This window comes from Oculina patagonica, chromosome 9 (assembly GCF_052425735.1).
Source record: "Oculina patagonica isolate OP01 chromosome 9, crgOcupat, whole genome shotgun sequence".
In the NCBI taxonomy this organism is placed as follows: Eukaryota; Metazoa; Cnidaria; class Anthozoa; order Scleractinia; family Oculinidae; genus Oculina; species Oculina patagonica.
Genome location: NC_135766.1, coordinates 22,373,855 through 22,390,626, shown reverse-complemented (window position 1 = coordinate 22,390,626; position 16,772 = coordinate 22,373,855). Strand labels below are relative to the sequence as shown.

The following is a 16,772-nucleotide window of genomic DNA, read 5'->3' as shown; positions in this document are numbered from 1 at the left end:
GTGCATGGGCTTATGAAACACTGCTCATGGAACTGTTCAACAGCATGCGAAGAGAAAAATGTACAGAGAACCGACAGATTTTCCCCTTGTTTAGCAAGCTGCTGCAACTACTTATGGGGGAGGTGGGGGGGGGAAGAGGGGGGAGTGGGGGATCAAAAGTAGGGGAGGGGCATCACTAATAAGAGGCCGCTTTGTGCAATAATCAGCAATCAAAACTTACTCTGATGGAAAGATTAAAGTACTTAAGTTCCTTTGGTATGCTTGTTTTGTACTCGTACATGTTATTTACACCATTTATTTGGCACTACAACACTATTTCTTTCAAAAGAAAATGTCGATACCTTTGACCGCCTACTACTTTCGAGGATTCATTACTTTGAAATTATGTATGTTGGTTTCATCAGAACAGACTTATTTATTTTAGTAAATTATGAAACTATGGGATTTTCATTGTATTTTTCATTTCATTTTTCATTACATTTCGTTTGTATCCGGTGATAATGTGTTCCAGGCTCTAAGCTTGAAATAAAAACAAAGAAAGAACAGAGAAACCAAAAAAAGAACGACTGTTGAACTCGCTCGCTTTATACCTTTTTCACTACGTTTTTCCCACAGTGAAGAGCCTAGAAACTTGAAATGAACACAAAGAAAGGACAAACAAAAAATCAAGGTCGCTCGCTCGCTTTGCCTTTAACACTTCGTTTTTTCGACAATAAAGAGCCTAGACAATTATATCCAGGAGAAACTTAAATAACGTGTAGATTTAAAATACCGTAATTTAGTCAATAGAGCGATTTTCGAATGAGTGTCGTAAAACCAGAACGAAAGTTATCACCTTGATCAATCACAAAGGACACGAACAATCCACTGAACTTATCAAATCATTGAACGAATTTAACAGTTCAGTTTTTTTGTTGGTACTAAGAATCTCTTTTCAACACTTAATTCGCTTTTTTCACGATCCCATAATACATCTTGTTTACTCCCCCAAAATTTTTGCATAAGCATTGTTTTCAATTTCTCTTGGGACGATTGTACGTCATTGTAAATCCCAGGAGAAATTGAAAACAATGCTTATGCAAAAATTTTGGGGGGTAAACAAGATGTATTATGGGAACGGTGAAAACAGCGAATTGGTTATTTTGTATCGCATGACATTAATTATTTCCCGGTATATAAACACGGTATTCAGGTTAGATGTATGATACCTGAGCTCGTATTTCACCGGGTGGTATATAATTTACAATTTACTATCTCGCCAATGAGACAACAATGTAGGTGTTAACATCATTATAGCAAAATAATTTCAAATAATGAAGTAAAAAATACGAAATTTTATTTAAAACATTGTCTTTGTCATTCATTGCTGTCCAGTACACACGCAGTACGTGTTGAAAAGTCTGCGTTCGAGTTTAGTGACATCAGGCCGGGGCTCGTCCCAGTTTTCGTATCATTAAAGGGGCTATGTCACGCAATTTTAGGCAATTTCGGCACTGACCAACTGGTAATAGAATTACAGTCGAATCCCGATAACTCGAACATTCAAGGGAAATCGAAAAAGGTTCGAGATATCGGGAGTTCGAGTTATCGAGAGTAAAATTAGCAAGAAAATGACCTGAAGGGGAATCGAAAAAGGTTCGAGTTAGCGGGAGTTCGAGTTACTGAGGGTTCGAGTTATCGGGATTCAACTGTAGTATTGGTAATCAAATGGTGACGAGTGAAATTAGGAAATAATTTCACGCGCGTTTTGTCAAAATGAAATTATTAGCATTTTGACAAAATGCAAGTGAAATTATTTCCTAATTTCAAGAGTATACCATTTGATTACATTTTAATACCACAGGTGACAAATTACGCTTGCAATCGTAGGTTTTTGACTGGTATATTGCATCGCGAACTCCGAGCTTTGAAAAGTTAAAAGAAAACCTTTTAGAGATTCCTTTTTGCTGTTGACAAAACGTTTCGAAGATGAATCAACTGTCAAACTGTCATTATGACCGTAGTTCGTCTTGAATGAACTGAAAACGGTGCCCGTCAGGCGTGTAAAACGCTCAAAAATCCGCTCGATGCGATTTATGTAATTGGCTTAAGTCTAGAAGTCGTTTTGACGTTTTGAAATATAAAATATCATCAAAAGTTTTATTACATGGCCAAGGCTAGACGGCTAAGATGGAATTCAAGCGAAAATGTTCAAAGTTTAAGCTTTAAAACATCGTTAAAATTTCGCGCCAAAATTAAGGAGTAATTTGTCACCTATGATATTAACTGAAATATCACAATAATGGCTAAAAACTGTAGAAGAACTCAAAAGAAACACAGAAAGGCCAAAAAGGGGCATGGATGGGCAAAATTCGAGAAGATTAATAAAAAACGGATTGCATTTGGGTAAACTTGAAAAATGTTGGCCCGACTTTTTTAAGTTTATCTCAATTTGTATAAAAGTGGCATCTACAATGCTCGGAAATCATCCTTGCTGGTTATGTGGTCGTGATTTTACCTATAAAAGACTTTTGCTCTGCAAGTGTGAAGTTTAGAGCTCTAAATTAACGAAATAGGGAAGGTAAGATCTGCGTTCGAGCCTAGTGGCCCAACAGGCCAGAACTTATCCCGGTTTCAGTAGCACGAAGCGTCTAGGAGTATTTCTATTCTCCCCCATGAATGGGATGCTAGTCCATCGCAGGTTTACCACCAGCATTATATTCGCCAGTACCCATTTATACAGCTGGGTGAAAAGAGGCAATATGAGAGTAAAGTTGTCTTGCCCAAGAACACAACAACCGGACCGCTCGATCCGGTGTCCAGTGCACTAACCATTAGGCCACCCCGCCCCCCTACATCGCAGGGTTATCCCAGCATTAACACCTGTTGAAAAAGGCAATATCACACTACCGAGTAACAAGACAAGCACTAACAACTTCTCAGTGGGGTTACGACCTCAACATGAAAATAGTCATGGCGACTATCGTGAACAAGGTACATTGAGATCGGATGTAACGCCGACACACCCTACCAGCAAGGAATTACGTCAAGCTTTTTGCTTAGCAACGGTCACGACCACACTTGGCTTGGAATGTTTATGTATTTTATTTATTACAATTTTTAAATTAAAATGGCTAGTTAAAAGATCTACGCATGAACAGTCCTTATGAAAACTGGCGCTGCTTAATGCAACATTTTCTTCATGTAGTTTCAAGCCATTATTTGTGAAATTTACTGAAAACGTTTGTCTGCCTAGCATGCAAAAAAAGCAACAAACTTACAGAAGTACTCTCTCGTCGCATTATAGTTTAGCCGCTGTATGTATGTAGCTTTTTCTTACAAAATTCTCGCACATTTTAAAAATTGTTTTGGTGACAGCTTTGATACCTCTCTTCTCGCTTCTCCTCAATCTCGCCGCGCTTCATTGAACGCGCGAAGAAGCCTCTGCGGAGGAGAGTGTGTGATAACTGCATTATCTCAGAGATGCGGATATTAATGTGTACAGCGGCTTCTCCTGGTACTCCAACACATTATATGTAAGCGTGTTTAAGCCGTCCATATCAATGTATGCTTCGCTTCTACGAAGTTCTTCAAACCTGTAAGAAAAGAATGGAAATGATCTCCGGTCAAAGTTTAAAATAATAATTATCTTTACTCACTGTCGTAAAATCAGGATGACAACTCGCTGGTTTATTACAGTTTTTTCCTCTACTAAATATAAACGACACCTCGGAGGTGAAAATTTGCCTAATCCAGTTATAGAGCAGTTTTCACTTAATAAGTATCGAGTAATTCGCGTTTGCTTTGATTTTGCACTACAATGTCAGTAGTGATTGGTTTAAACTTCGTATCACTTTCTTGACCAATCAGAAGTAAAACCAAAACCAATAGTGACCCACTCACACACGTTTTCCCGCGCACGTCGGCTCCATGTATGTGCTTAGAGGTTTGATTGGTTCACTGGATTGGTTGTGCCGTTTTTGATTTGCCAATGAAAGTGATTACTTTGGTTTTGTTTTTACGACCCTCGATTAAAAATTGCTCTAAACAGAATTGCGCGCGCTCAAACTTGTGACGTAGGCCGTGTGTTTTAACTCGAGGATACCAAGCAAAAGACGTAGGCCACGTACTTCATCGACTTTTAGAAATTTTTCAAAGATTGGCTGGTCCGAGTAAGTCCTCGTGAAGCACAATTCTACGTAACGTGCGTATTTTATTGAATTTTAATGCACTTTTCTCGTGTTCTCAAAACGTCCCGCGAGCAATGCAACAATACAACAATGCACTAGGACGCCTTAATAACGAACTCGAACTGACCAATCACAGCCCACGTAATGCCTTCTCTGAGACATGCATTGTTGTGACCTTGCCCCTTGCTCGCGCGTGCGTTAACCTCAACAAAACCGTCAGCTACGCAGACTATATTCAACAAAACCTTGTCTAAGACTTGGCAAATTTGAAACAACTACCATAATTCCATGCAGGCAATCCAGGCATGTCTCATAGAGGAAATAGGGCATTCCTTTCACGTTTTTTAACTTAGAAAACGATTTCGGATATGTAACGTATAACTTATGTTAGGCCCGGTTCAGACGCCGTACTTTTCATGAGCCGAACTCAATTCGAATCTGGACCGACCCAAATTGACAAAAGTACGCCTCTTGATTCAGACGCCGTACTTTTTGGCCGTTCCGAGGCCGTTCCTAATACAGTTCCAAAAAAACTAGTCAAAATACATTATGATAATTTATGAATTAGGATCGGCACATGAAAAGTACGGCGTCTGAATCAAAGTCGTTCCAAAGGCGTTCCACAGGCGAAATTCTCGGCCAAGCCAGGCGGAAAGAACGGGTGAGCCGTTCCAAATTGAAATGGGCGTTCTAATTTGATTCAGACGCCGATCTTTTCATGTACTTAATTCAAGGAATTAAGTTCGGCTCATGAAAAGATCGGCGTCTGAACCGGGCCTTACCTTTCAGGATTTTTGTCGTCATCTTGATGTGAATGACTTAACATTGTATATCGACCAATCATCTGCGCGGGGCGAGTGAGGCCCAGGCGTTTCTCTCTGACCCTTTCATGCAAGAGAAACCAAATATATCTAAGAAATGTAGCAGCTCTCATAAAGTCTTACAGCAATGGCTGAGAGAAAAATAAAACAAATAACGAAAGCAATGACCCTATAACATGACATGACGTGAAATTAGACCCAACTTTCAAATCTTTATTTTTTAAAAAGCTCTGTTAAATTTTAAAGTGATTCTGCCAGCGTTCCACAATATCGCTAGTCTGTTCAAAATATTTAGTTGAGATAAATACTGTTGGGCTGAACGAAGGTCAGCTTTCGAGCCTAGTGGCCCATTATGTAGCGACTAGAAGTATTCCTACTCCCCCCCCCCCCCCCTGGGTGGGATTCTTGTCCATCGCATGGTTATCCCCAGCATTAAATTTGCCAGTAACACATTCTACACCTGGGTGGAGAGAGGCGCTGTGAGAGTTTAGTGTCTTCTCCACGAGCACAACACAGTGATTCCAGCCGCTGCCGACCGGTTAGCTCAGTTGGTAGAGCTCTTGACTGTCGTGCGGGAGGTCTCAGGTTCGACTCCCAGACCGGACCAATACTCAGGGTCTTAAAATAACCGAGGAGAACATGCTGCCTTTGCAATGACATCTGCAAATGGTCAGATGTCCTAGTCTTCCCAGGTAAGGACAAAAAACCGTGGCCCCCGTCTCCTGCATCTTCAGCGTTATGCCCTCACACTTATCGCAAAGATTAGGGCACAAAGTTCCCGGTGTTGTGGTCTGGTCTTTGCCTGAAGTAATGTCAAGGTTGGGATGGGAATGCTCGGGGACAATAGCTGAGTAAGCTACCCAATAAAAATCCGAGAAAAAAATCAGTTCAATTCAGTCTTGTCAGGGGATGATCCCGGACCGCTCGATCCGGAGTCCAGCACACATACAAACCAAGTTTGTCTAATCACACAATTTGTCTAAACACACAATGCTGTGCAAATCCAGACGCATGTAACGTACAGTTTGTGAACACGCTTTTCTTGTTACAAACCTGACATACAAGTCATCGTCTTCACCTCCCCAGCCCCAGAAACGATTTGGAAAGCCATTAACTTGACGGTAATGCTCGCTCCAGAAACCCTCGACTCCTCCGAACAACGTCTTGTACATTAACCTAAGCAAGGGAAAGAAACAAAATGAGTTTTAAAACATATTTTACCTGGCATCCCAGATATCACTCATGTGAACTCGAAATGCGGTTTTGAGTTCAGACCAGTTCACCATGAAAAGCAAATGAGAAAACTTGCAATGCACCGCCCTATCAAATCAAATCAAGCTCAAGGGTCGTTCTACAATGATTTCGACCCACTCTTCACAGTACGGATCGAGTGCACAGACGTCCGTCCAAAACAAAACAAGACTTGTATTCTAATAGTTATGGTCCCGATCACTGAGCCTGGATAATAAGACAGATTTATTAAGCGACTTTTGTTTATAAGAAAGCTGGATAAACTTACTACTCCCCGATTTCAAAGCTATTAAATAGCTACTCGCATTTCTGATAGGTTTCCTGAACAATACGCAAGTATTGGATTTTTAGGCCCCGTCCACACCGACCCGGGTAAATTTGAAAACGGAGAAATTTGAAAACGCCGCGTAAAATGTTTTCCGTCCACATTAACCCGGGTAAATTTGAAAACGATACGCTTCATTAGTAAGTAAAAGTAAAAGTAAAGTCTTTATTTAACGAGGGTAGCACTAAAATAACATAAAAAATACTAACAAACCAGTGGCCCTCTAAAACTATTTACAATAAAATATAAAAATACACTATTTCACGCTCCAAGTCCAAACGCTCATTGGTGGGCGTTTTTGAAAAGCTCCGTTTTCGGTGCCCGAAAACGCCGTTTCAGTGTGGACGGTTGGCCTAACCGGAGAAAAAAAGATGCGTTTTCAAATTTACCCGGGTCAGTGTGGACGGGGCCTTATACTTCTGGAGGGAAGGTAGAACGTGATAATTTGAAAATTATGTGTCGTGCCAAAGAACACAACACAGTGAGCTCGCCTAGCGCTCCAACCCATACCGCTTGAAACGGAGTTAGAACAACGCGCTTTCTGCACCTGATGAGAATGCGCACCATCAATTTATTAGAATCGAATTTGAAAGAAACATATAATATTAAATTAGGAGAACTAACTTGTAATCCATTTCATTAACAGCAGTAGACATGTGGCGAGGCGAGGAAGGACATCCGTAGTCGTTCCTAGCGTCTTCTGGTATGAGATCCACATCATGAAATACTACACAAGTGAAATTATCCGCCTTCATTGCTTCGCTGAAACCAACGTTCATTAGCATTCCTCGATTAAAGCGTTCGTCGTCGGCCTGAAAAAAAAAAAAACAACTGAGTTGATTCTTATCTAAAGGATGTATAGGGAAAAAACCGCCGAAATGAATTCTGAAAGCTGATGTGTCCAAGGTTAGCCCTTCGTCGGAAGAAACACACTTCTGGATTAAATGGAAATTAACGTCACTAAGAAAATCAATTAAGATTGTTAAAATAAATGTTCATGAAGTTCCCACAACCTAAACATTACACCAAGCGTATAAAGGGCAGGATTTACTGTATATTTATTATTTCTAGATTGCCAAATTTACAAATGAAGGCTGGCGCGATACACAATCACTAACGTACTAATCAGACACATAAAAAGCGCACGCAAGTCACTAACGTAATAATCAAACACAAAACAACGCGCGCACAAGTCACTTACGTAATAATCAAACGCAAAACAACGCGCGCACAAGTCATTGACGTAATAATCAAACATAAAACAACGCGCGCACAAGTCACTAACGTAATAATCAAACATAAAACAACGCGCGCACAAGTCATTAACGTAATAATCAAACGCAAAACAACGCGCGCACAAGTCATTAACGTAATAATCAGACACAAAACAAAGTACACAAGTCACTAACGTAATAGTCAAACACAAAACAAAGCACGCACAACCCACTAACGTAATAATCAAACACAAGACAAAGTGCGCACAAGTCACTAACGTAATAATCAAACACAAAACAACGCGCGCACAAGTCATTAACGTAATAATCAGACACAAAACAAAGTACACAAGTCACTAACGTAATAGTCAAACACAAAACAAAGCACGCACAACCCACTAACGTAATAATCAAACACAAAACACGTACAGCGCAGACAAGTCACTAACGTAATAATCAGACACAAAACAAAGCACGCACAAGTCATTGACGTAATAATCAGACACAAAACAAAGTACACAAGTCACTAACGTAATAGTCAAACACAAAACAAAGCACGCACAAGTCACTAACGTAATAATCAAACACAAAATAAATTGCGCACAAGTTATTAATACAATTATCAAACACAAAAAAAAGCGCTCACAAGTTACTAACGTAATAATCAAACACAAAACAAAGCGTGCACAAGTCACTAACGTAATAGTCAAACACAAAACAAAGCACGCACAACCCACTAACGTAATAATCAAACACAAAACACAGCGCACACAAGTCACTAACGTAATAATCAAACACAAAACAAATTGCGCACAAGTTATTAACGTAATAATCAAACACAAAACAAAGAACGCACAAGTCACTAACGTAATAATCAAACACAAAACAAAGTGCGCACAAGTCACTAACGTAATAATCAAACACAAAACAAATTGCGCACAAGTTATTAACGTAATTATCAAACACAAAACAAAGCGCTCACAAGTTACTAACGTAATAATCAAACACAAAACAAAGCGCGCACAAGTCACTAACGTAATAGTCAAACACAAAACAAAGCACGCACAACCCACTAACGTAATAATCAAACACAAAACACAGCGCACACAAGTCACTAACGTAATAATCAAACACAAAACGAAGTGAGCACAAGTCACTAACGTAATAATCAAACATAGCACAAAGTGCCTACAAGTAGCTAACGAAACAATTAAGCACAAAATAAAGCATGCACAAGTCACTTACAAGTTCATCCAGGCTGAAATCTCAGCTTTCAAATGCTTGACTAATATATACTGGTGTTATATACTCGTTTTTCCTGCTTTAATATACCCGTCTTACCTGTTCTACGATAAAGATTCTGTATTCTAACATCTGCCATCTTAGCAGTTGATGCATGTGTCTCAAGAAAATGTAAAGGTGCTCGTGACGATCTCTAAAAGGAACAACTATGGCCACCTAAAAGAGATTTTTTAAAAAAATCTCAGAAATATAACGATCGTTTTAAATTTTGAAAACATTTTTCGGATATCTTATTATCCATCGTCAGTTGAAGGATGTTACAAAAATAAAAGGTTTATATATCAAGGAATTCATATAATAATTTATGTGGCAGTAATTACTAAGCGAGAAACAATTACAGGTACAGTACACGAGGGACAAAACAGCTTGAAAAAAGCCTAACAAACAAGAAAAATAACAGTGAGAATAAAAAACTTAAAGTTGAAGCGTTAAGTTAACATTTTTAAGTTGTTTATTTAGCGAGGGTCCCTCTCATTTAATGAGAATCCCTTTGAACAAACTTTCTCTCGTGCAGTTTGTATTGATCATGTGATGCAAACAACCAAGGGCAACTCCAGGATTTTCCTTTTAAGGGAGTGTACCACTAAGGAATCGCGTAACTGACTTTTTTTGCAGAATAATAAGTTAGAAAGCCGCCGGTCATCTCAAGGGTGGGGGGTGCACTCCCCTGCATCCTCCCCCTAGATCCGCTTCTGACAACTGGGATAATGTAATCATATCGTCGGAGACGGCAGGAGCAGTTAGTGGGGCGAAACGAAGGAATAAACCGGGCAGAAATCGTACCGACGAAAGTTTTTCGCCACAATAACTGTCAACCTGGTGTCTGAGGATGGGATAATGTCAAAAGTATTTATTTCACGTCTTGTAATTGTCCAAACCTTTGTTCTTGGCACGCAGTCAGGTTTCCATTGGCCACCTTTTTTAACAAAGTTAAGCTCACGTTCCACATCGTCAAGGAACACTGTGTTATCGTCAACTTCTAGCAAACCAACTGAAAGGAAAGTAAATAAAAATAAAACACTTTATTTTACGCTGTAAATGAATAAAGAAATATTGTTAATCGCACATAAACTTGTTAAAAATTGCAACTGGCAGGAGGCTGACCAGTTGGCTAGTTACAAAGGGTGGAGAAGTTGAATTCGGGAAAACCGAACACAAATGAAGACTCTGGGTACGGGGGGGTCGTTTGCTTCCCAACCGTTTGCCAGAGGGTACAAAGACACCGGTACGAGATTTTGAAAGAAGAAAAACCTTCCATACGCATGATTATTGACAGTTTTCCAAACTTTCATTCGTCGATTATTCGTCGTCTTGAAGTTAGCCTGGAGACTGTTAAGGCTGTCGTAAAGACTGCTTTCCACTGACAACGTAGTCGGAGTTGTAATTGGAGTCGTAAGCGCGCGGCGACCTAGTGAAAATCGAAAATCGTAGTCGTATTAAAGCGAGGTCTAGCCTGCGTTGCATGCAGGCGGACGTGTCCAGGGTTTTAGTTCGTCTGCGACGCAGGCTGGGCTAGCGAGGTCATAAGCTCGACGGAATCGGCTCCTAGCTCCTGGCTTAATAACGACTCCGACTCCCGCAGACTCCGTACGTTGCTAGTGAAAACCAGCCTTCAGTTAGGGTCAGTTAGGGATGACGGATAAAACCTAAAAGAACTTTCTCGCAAGCTATTGTTAACTGTTTGTTACGTTAGTTTGGAGAATTCCTTTGCAAACAAAGCAAATAGTTTGCATAAATGGTATAAACCGAAAGTAGGTTCATTGTTCATGCATAAAAATAGACTGCAAACATCATTATTTTATTTAGCGCGAGTTCTTAAGGGAAACGCGTCGACTGAAACGGTTCTGAAACATAAAGCACAGTAGCATTGAACAAGCGTTTTAATTGTGCGCGTTTTGTAAAAAGTGTAAACAAACATGGAGTGGAACTTACCTTCATTGAAGTGACTTGTAGGGCACGGTTTATCGATTTCAAGATTAAAATCTTCGTCCAGTTTCTTCATTAATTTCGGCAATAAAGCTCCATTCGGGTTTACTCTTGGCGGCGCATTCGTTGAAATATCCGCAACAGATTCTTGTTCGTTGTTTTGGTTTGCGGGCATTCCAAGTCCTTCAAGAAATGAGAGTAAGATACCCTTTTTTACAGCACCCTGTTCCTTTTCGCTTGTAATTTCGTTCAACTTTTCTTCTTCTTCTCTCGCAGAAATTTCAAGTTCCTTCTCTGAAGAAGAGAAGCGCTTGCCATCCGCTATTTCACCAGCTTTTATATTAAGCGAAGTCTCGTGTGAAAAGTATTGTTGTAAATGGAGACCACTTTCGGTCGTTTCATCTTCAAAATAAATTTTCACCACAGGTAAAGCTGGTAACTTCCTCACCAAGAAGCTGTACAGCAGAAAATATAAAACAAGTCCTGATAACAGTAGTCCATAAAAAACTTTAAGTGAAGACATGTTTTAAGCTAAATTAAATTCGTAAGAGTTTTCTATGAGGTCTTTGGCGAGAAATTTGAATACTGTAGACAATGTTTGATTCATAGCAACGTCTTCTCTCTGAAAAGAATGTGTAAATAAACTAAATTATGCGGGCAGTTTCCGAAATGGCCATAGGTTGGCATATTTATAAGAAATAACTTATTTTAACTAATGTAGATTACTATTGTTAACGACTACTAATTTTAGCGAGTTGGGCAAAAATCGGCTAAATTTAGTACTCGCAGAAAAACATTTCTCGATTAAATTTAATACTCCCTAAATTTAAGTACCTTCCCTCCCACCCCAAAAAGGAAACAAAATAAGCAAAGTCAATACAATACAATACAATCTTTATTTAACGTGGTCAGCAACACTTAGCTTAACAGCTAGTTTTCAGGTGCGCCACGAAATAAAAATACAAAATAAAAAAATAAAAACTTCTTGGAAGTGTATAAAAAATCAAGTCGACTTGAAAAATTCTTTTAAAAATACATACCGGTAACTTTGCTCTTTCTGGCAATGCAAATGTTCGTTCAATTTCAAGTGAGTTTGTTCTTTAACTGGACATTTATTTCCATCTTCTAAGCTATATATTCAATAAAAACAGGTTTACACAATATCACTTACTTTTTTACTTTGGAAAATCGCTAAATTAAACTAGTCGCTAAATCTTGCTCTGAAACAATCGCTAAAATTAGTAGCCGCTTAAAAAATAGTAACCTTAAGGTATAGCCTGTTCCAGGCGATTGGTCAATTGGGGAGCAGCGTAAACAATTCCGAGCCTCCTGTTCCGCGATCCGAGCCATTCCTCGGCAAGTGTCATTTGTTTTCCTTCGCGCGCGCGTTCACAGAAATAAATCCCGCGCGATCTTTCTAGCAGATTTCAAAGGCGATTTTACTCAAGTGGTCTTTTGCGCTTGATTTCAAAGAAAAAACGAGCGACTTGGGGCAAGTCTACGTAAACAACAACAAAACAATAACAACAACAAATAATACTAGGGTTCGTGGGTCGTTAGTCGTCGTTCCCCGCGTCGTTCCCGTTTTTCGCACCGTTTCCTAACTGACAGTACGCTTGGGCTGGAACAGGCTACTCTAGCTCTATGTTTTTCGTAAGTAAATCAAGAATCTTTAGCAACAGAAGTCTATAATGCATTATAAACTGGGCTGTAGCCAGACCTTTGGCATAGACGAGGCAAAGACATGCTAGGGGGGGGGGGGGCATGCCACCAGAAAATTTTGATATCTAGAAGCTGTGTAACGTCTTTTCTTGCGAAACAGTTTTCATAAGCTATTTCTTGTTAAAAATCAATCTTGCTTAACTGAGCATTATTTTCCCAACTAAACTATTTTATTTTTGACTTTAAGTGAAAATTTTACGTTTGGCTTTTGTTCGTATACTTGTGTAGTGATTTCGGTTATGAAAAAACACTTTCTTTTATAGGACAAGGTCTAATTTTCGGGCTTAGGCTGTATCGAGAACGAATGCGGTTCACATTTTAATGACGAGCCTCATATAAAGTAAGTTCTACACATGTTTAAAATTGTTTTATACACGTTTACTTTTAAAAATTCAGGTTGTGACTATGACAAATGAGTATTTAAACTCAGTTGAACCTTGTATAGTTACTGAGATATTTCTAATGTTAATTTTCTTCTTGTTAGAAAGGAGTAGAGCATCCGAGTACTGTATTTTCCTTATAGCTCAACGCAAAAGCGAGAAAAAAATCAAATAAAAATGTCGTTGGCTTGTTAGAAATCGTGATTTTGGTCACAGCCTCAACATTGTTATTGAGGCCCCAATAGGGGTTTTAGGGATACGGGATATTTGGGGAAAAAATTATAGGGATACGGGATATTTCAGGGAAAAATTATAGGGATACGGGATATTAAGAAAAGATACGGGATATTTAGGCCAAAATTTAATGGGATACGGGATACTCGGATCCCCCCTAATTGGGCCTCGTTATTTAATAACGAAAAAACGTAAGAGTGTGGTAGCCTGTGTACAGCCGTCCCGCTGTACACAGGCTAGAGTGTGGTAGAACTAAAGGCACACATGCAAGAAATACAGAGGATTTTGCCTTCAATATAACATATCCGGACCCCTAACATAAGATGTCGAAAAATGTGGTTTTTGAACCAACCAACTGGCATAGCTACTCACTACCTTTCGGTAGTAACGGGCTCCAGATTTCGGACCAATTTTTTTTGCATAAGAATTATCAGACGAATTTCTTGTAATTTTGGACATAATTCGGACCAGCTGTAATTTCGGAAAAGACACGTTTGAAATTATATACTATTTCGGTGCTTCTAATGATAATTCGCCAAGTGACAAAAAGAGGCATTAGTATACCCATAATGCAATACCAAAGGAGGTAGCCTCGTTCCCAAAACATTCACAATAAATTAGCTAAAAATTTCTGTGGTGAGTGTGAATGCCTCCTTAGCTCAGTGGTTAGAGCACTGGTCTTGTAAACCAGGGGTCGAGAGTTCAAATCTCTCAGGGGGCTGATAAAAAATTTTTTCCCTTTGGTTGTCACTATATATGTTTTTTTTGCTTTTTATTTTTCAATTTCTTTTCCTTTTATAAATTTTAAAACTGTAACAATGTCCCCTCAATTTCTCGTAAGGAAAAATTTTCAAATCGAATTTTCTCCAAGTTCTGGCCAGCAATATTCGCACTGGGCATGCTCGTCAAAGAGTTCAAAGAAAACATGGCGGACAGATTTGTGGTTTGGATATTTTGTATATTTATGGTCTTTTGTGTGTGTTCCTTGGCCGAAGAAACAGAAAATTTGCCAGAAGCTGATAAAGTAAAAGGTAACAGGTTAACTGATGAAGGTTTTTTGCGATGCTGTAAGAGATTTTGGTGAAAAATCTGGTAAAATTTTGCCGTAATATTTTTCAGATGCAGTCGACAATTCTGTCGAAGAGAAAAATGTCCCAGCAGAAGTAAATGACACCATCGTGGAAGCATTTAATGTTACCAATGCAACAGTAAATGAACCGGACATTGTAGAAGTAAATGGAACTCTTTCTAATTCTTCTCAAATTGAAAATTCCACGAAAAATACAGAGCTTGAAGTTGTAAACGCCACCAGTTCAAAATCTGGCTTGCCAAAATGGTTCTGCAAGGGAAGGAACAATTCACAGAACAACGACTCCCTCCCACAGAAAGTACTCATCGTTAATTCTGAGGAATTGCTCAAATGGATTAACACAACAACGGACAACGAGACTGATGCCTGTGCCGTTGTGTTGTTTTTCACACAATATTGTCCATTTTGTGCTAAACTAGCCCCAATGTACAATGCTTTAGGCAGAGTGTATAATAATCTGCCTATCCTGGCGATAGATGCTTACAAGCAACATAGGTGAGTTCCCATTTTGGTTTATGTGCAGATCGAATCACCCTTGGATCATTTCAAGTAAAATCTCTGCATGAAAAAGTTGCATGGGCCGGGAAAGGGCTTATATCCAGCGGTAACTTTATATATTTGTCTAAATAACCAGAATATAGGGTAACTAACTGCTTTGGCCATGACAGAAAAATTTGGGTACAGACCCATCAAAAAATTGAAGCGGACCTGACCACTTTTGTAGAGAAAAACAAGGCTGTGCTCTAAGAAAAATTACAAGGAGCCCAAAGGTTCCAAACTATGAGATCCAGAGTGCCCAGCATAAAGCTTATCTGAAAGAAATAAGATTATCTGGTCGCCCAAAGACAAAAGTTAGTCGCCTGAGGCACCCGGGCACCCTTAGAGCACAGCCCTGAAAAAGTCAAATCAAAATGGGGCCATAGGCACCTATGGTCCCATTTTGTCTTGATCTGACTGTTTCTCTACAAAAGTGGTCTGGTCCGCACAAATTTTCTGATGGATCTGTACCCAATTTCCTCTGTCATGTAAATGTGCCTTAAGTCTTGCAGGCCCAAGAGAGGCCTGCAACCCTAATCTTGACAGTGACCAGCAGATTGTGTATCATGCATGCATGCCATGTTTATAACACTGGGCCATTCAAAACTGGAAGTTGAAAATTTGTTTTTCCACCAAGAACAATCAGAATGTGAAAAATGTGTCAACCACAGCAGTATCAGTCTGCGAATGCATACATATTTCTGGTTGTCACTGCTAAGCAGTTTACCTCTGTCACGATAAGGCTTGCATGAGTGTCGGAAAGGGGGGGTGTCGTGCACGGTTCACGGGAATTAAAATCGACAATTCACGGTTCATGAGAATTAAAAAAGACTTTTCACGAATAACGCACAATTCAGCGTTTGATTTTATTTCCACGCGTATGAACTATGAAACTGACGTTTCGACCGTTTGAATTATTGCATACACATGAAATAATTTGTTTTTACGCTCTAAAAAACTAAATTTACAACTGAATGCCATAGTGTACACGAACTGGACTGATTACACTTTATTACTTGAAATGTTTTGATGTACTGCATATGCGAGGGACAATATCTTTGCCAGTAGTTTCATAGGTCTCATTCTCGTGCCTCGAGTCTTCGTCCCTTCTGCGCAGGCTTGAAGTTGGTCAAAGGGAACGAAGACCCTGGGTACGAGGATGCATAGGTCTCATAACACAATAAACTGTTCACGTCTGTGGCCGGACAACTCTAACCATTCGACCCCTACTGGTCTGTACGCCACGGAGAAAGGTCAGCACATTGTCATCATCGCACACGCTCTTTGTTGCCAATGAACGAATTATTTGCGCTGGAAGATGTCGTTGGATTCACATAAAAAACAACACCTTCCAAAACTTGCAAAACACTTCCCTCGCTGACCTCGCTGTCCGTAATTACACTTTCGCTCGCCTTATTTTAAATGACATAATATCATTACATCTCCAGCGGTGTAGTTATTCATACGAATCATGTGACGTCTAGACATGTCTAGGATTGGTAGCCTTGGAAGTACGTGACGAGCGTGACATTTTGTTGACAGACTTGGCCTTGACATATCAAGTTCCGCGAACCTTTTCGAGTTCTGACATGCCTGGCATGCGTTACTATTATGTACATTAAATATTTCACGAACAATGAGCTAAATATAGACTATTTTCACGAATCTCGAGAAATAAATTAGTTATTTCACGAATCACGGGAGTACTTCCGTTCACGGATCACGGGGAATAAATTATTTCTTTCATGATTCACGGGAATTAAAAATAGGCGATCACGGTTCACGGAAAACCCCCTTTCCG

At 39.5% G+C, this 16,772-nt stretch overlaps 2 protein-coding genes and 1 non-coding gene across 3 annotated transcripts; 2 read left to right on the top strand and 1 right to left on the bottom strand.

The window, feature by feature from the left end:
• Positions 1 to 3,068: 3,068 nt before the first annotated feature.
• On the bottom strand, positions 3,069 to 11,531 carry LOC144666138 (beta-1,4-galactosyltransferase 5-like). The gene is made up of 7 exons (XM_078527499.1): positions 11,015 to 11,531; positions 9,961 to 10,073; positions 9,122 to 9,238; positions 7,191 to 7,378; positions 6,044 to 6,166; positions 4,952 to 5,053; positions 3,069 to 3,575 (listed from the first exon to the last, which is right to left on the bottom strand). Exons 1-7 carry the CDS (start codon positions 11,529 to 11,531, stop codon positions 3,452 to 3,454), a joined length of 1,284 nt encoding a protein of 427 aa, XP_078383625.1. The 3' UTR covers positions 3,069 to 3,451.
• A 2,461-nt stretch (positions 11,532 to 13,992) lies between these two features.
• Trnat-ugu (transfer RNA threonine (anticodon UGU)) lies at positions 13,993 to 14,065 on the top strand. The gene has a single exon. It is a non-coding gene; the product is annotated as a tRNA-Thr (tRNA).
• A 203-nt stretch (positions 14,066 to 14,268) lies between these two features.
• LOC144666923 (thioredoxin domain-containing protein 15-like) lies at positions 14,269 to 14,934 on the top strand. Its single transcript, XM_078528362.1, has 2 exons — positions 14,269 to 14,375; positions 14,464 to 14,934. Exons 1-2 carry the CDS (start codon positions 14,270 to 14,272, stop codon positions 14,931 to 14,933), a joined length of 576 nt encoding a protein of 191 aa, XP_078384488.1. The 5' UTR covers position 14,269; the 3' UTR covers position 14,934.
• The last annotated feature ends 1,838 nt before the right edge of the window (positions 14,935 to 16,772 follow it).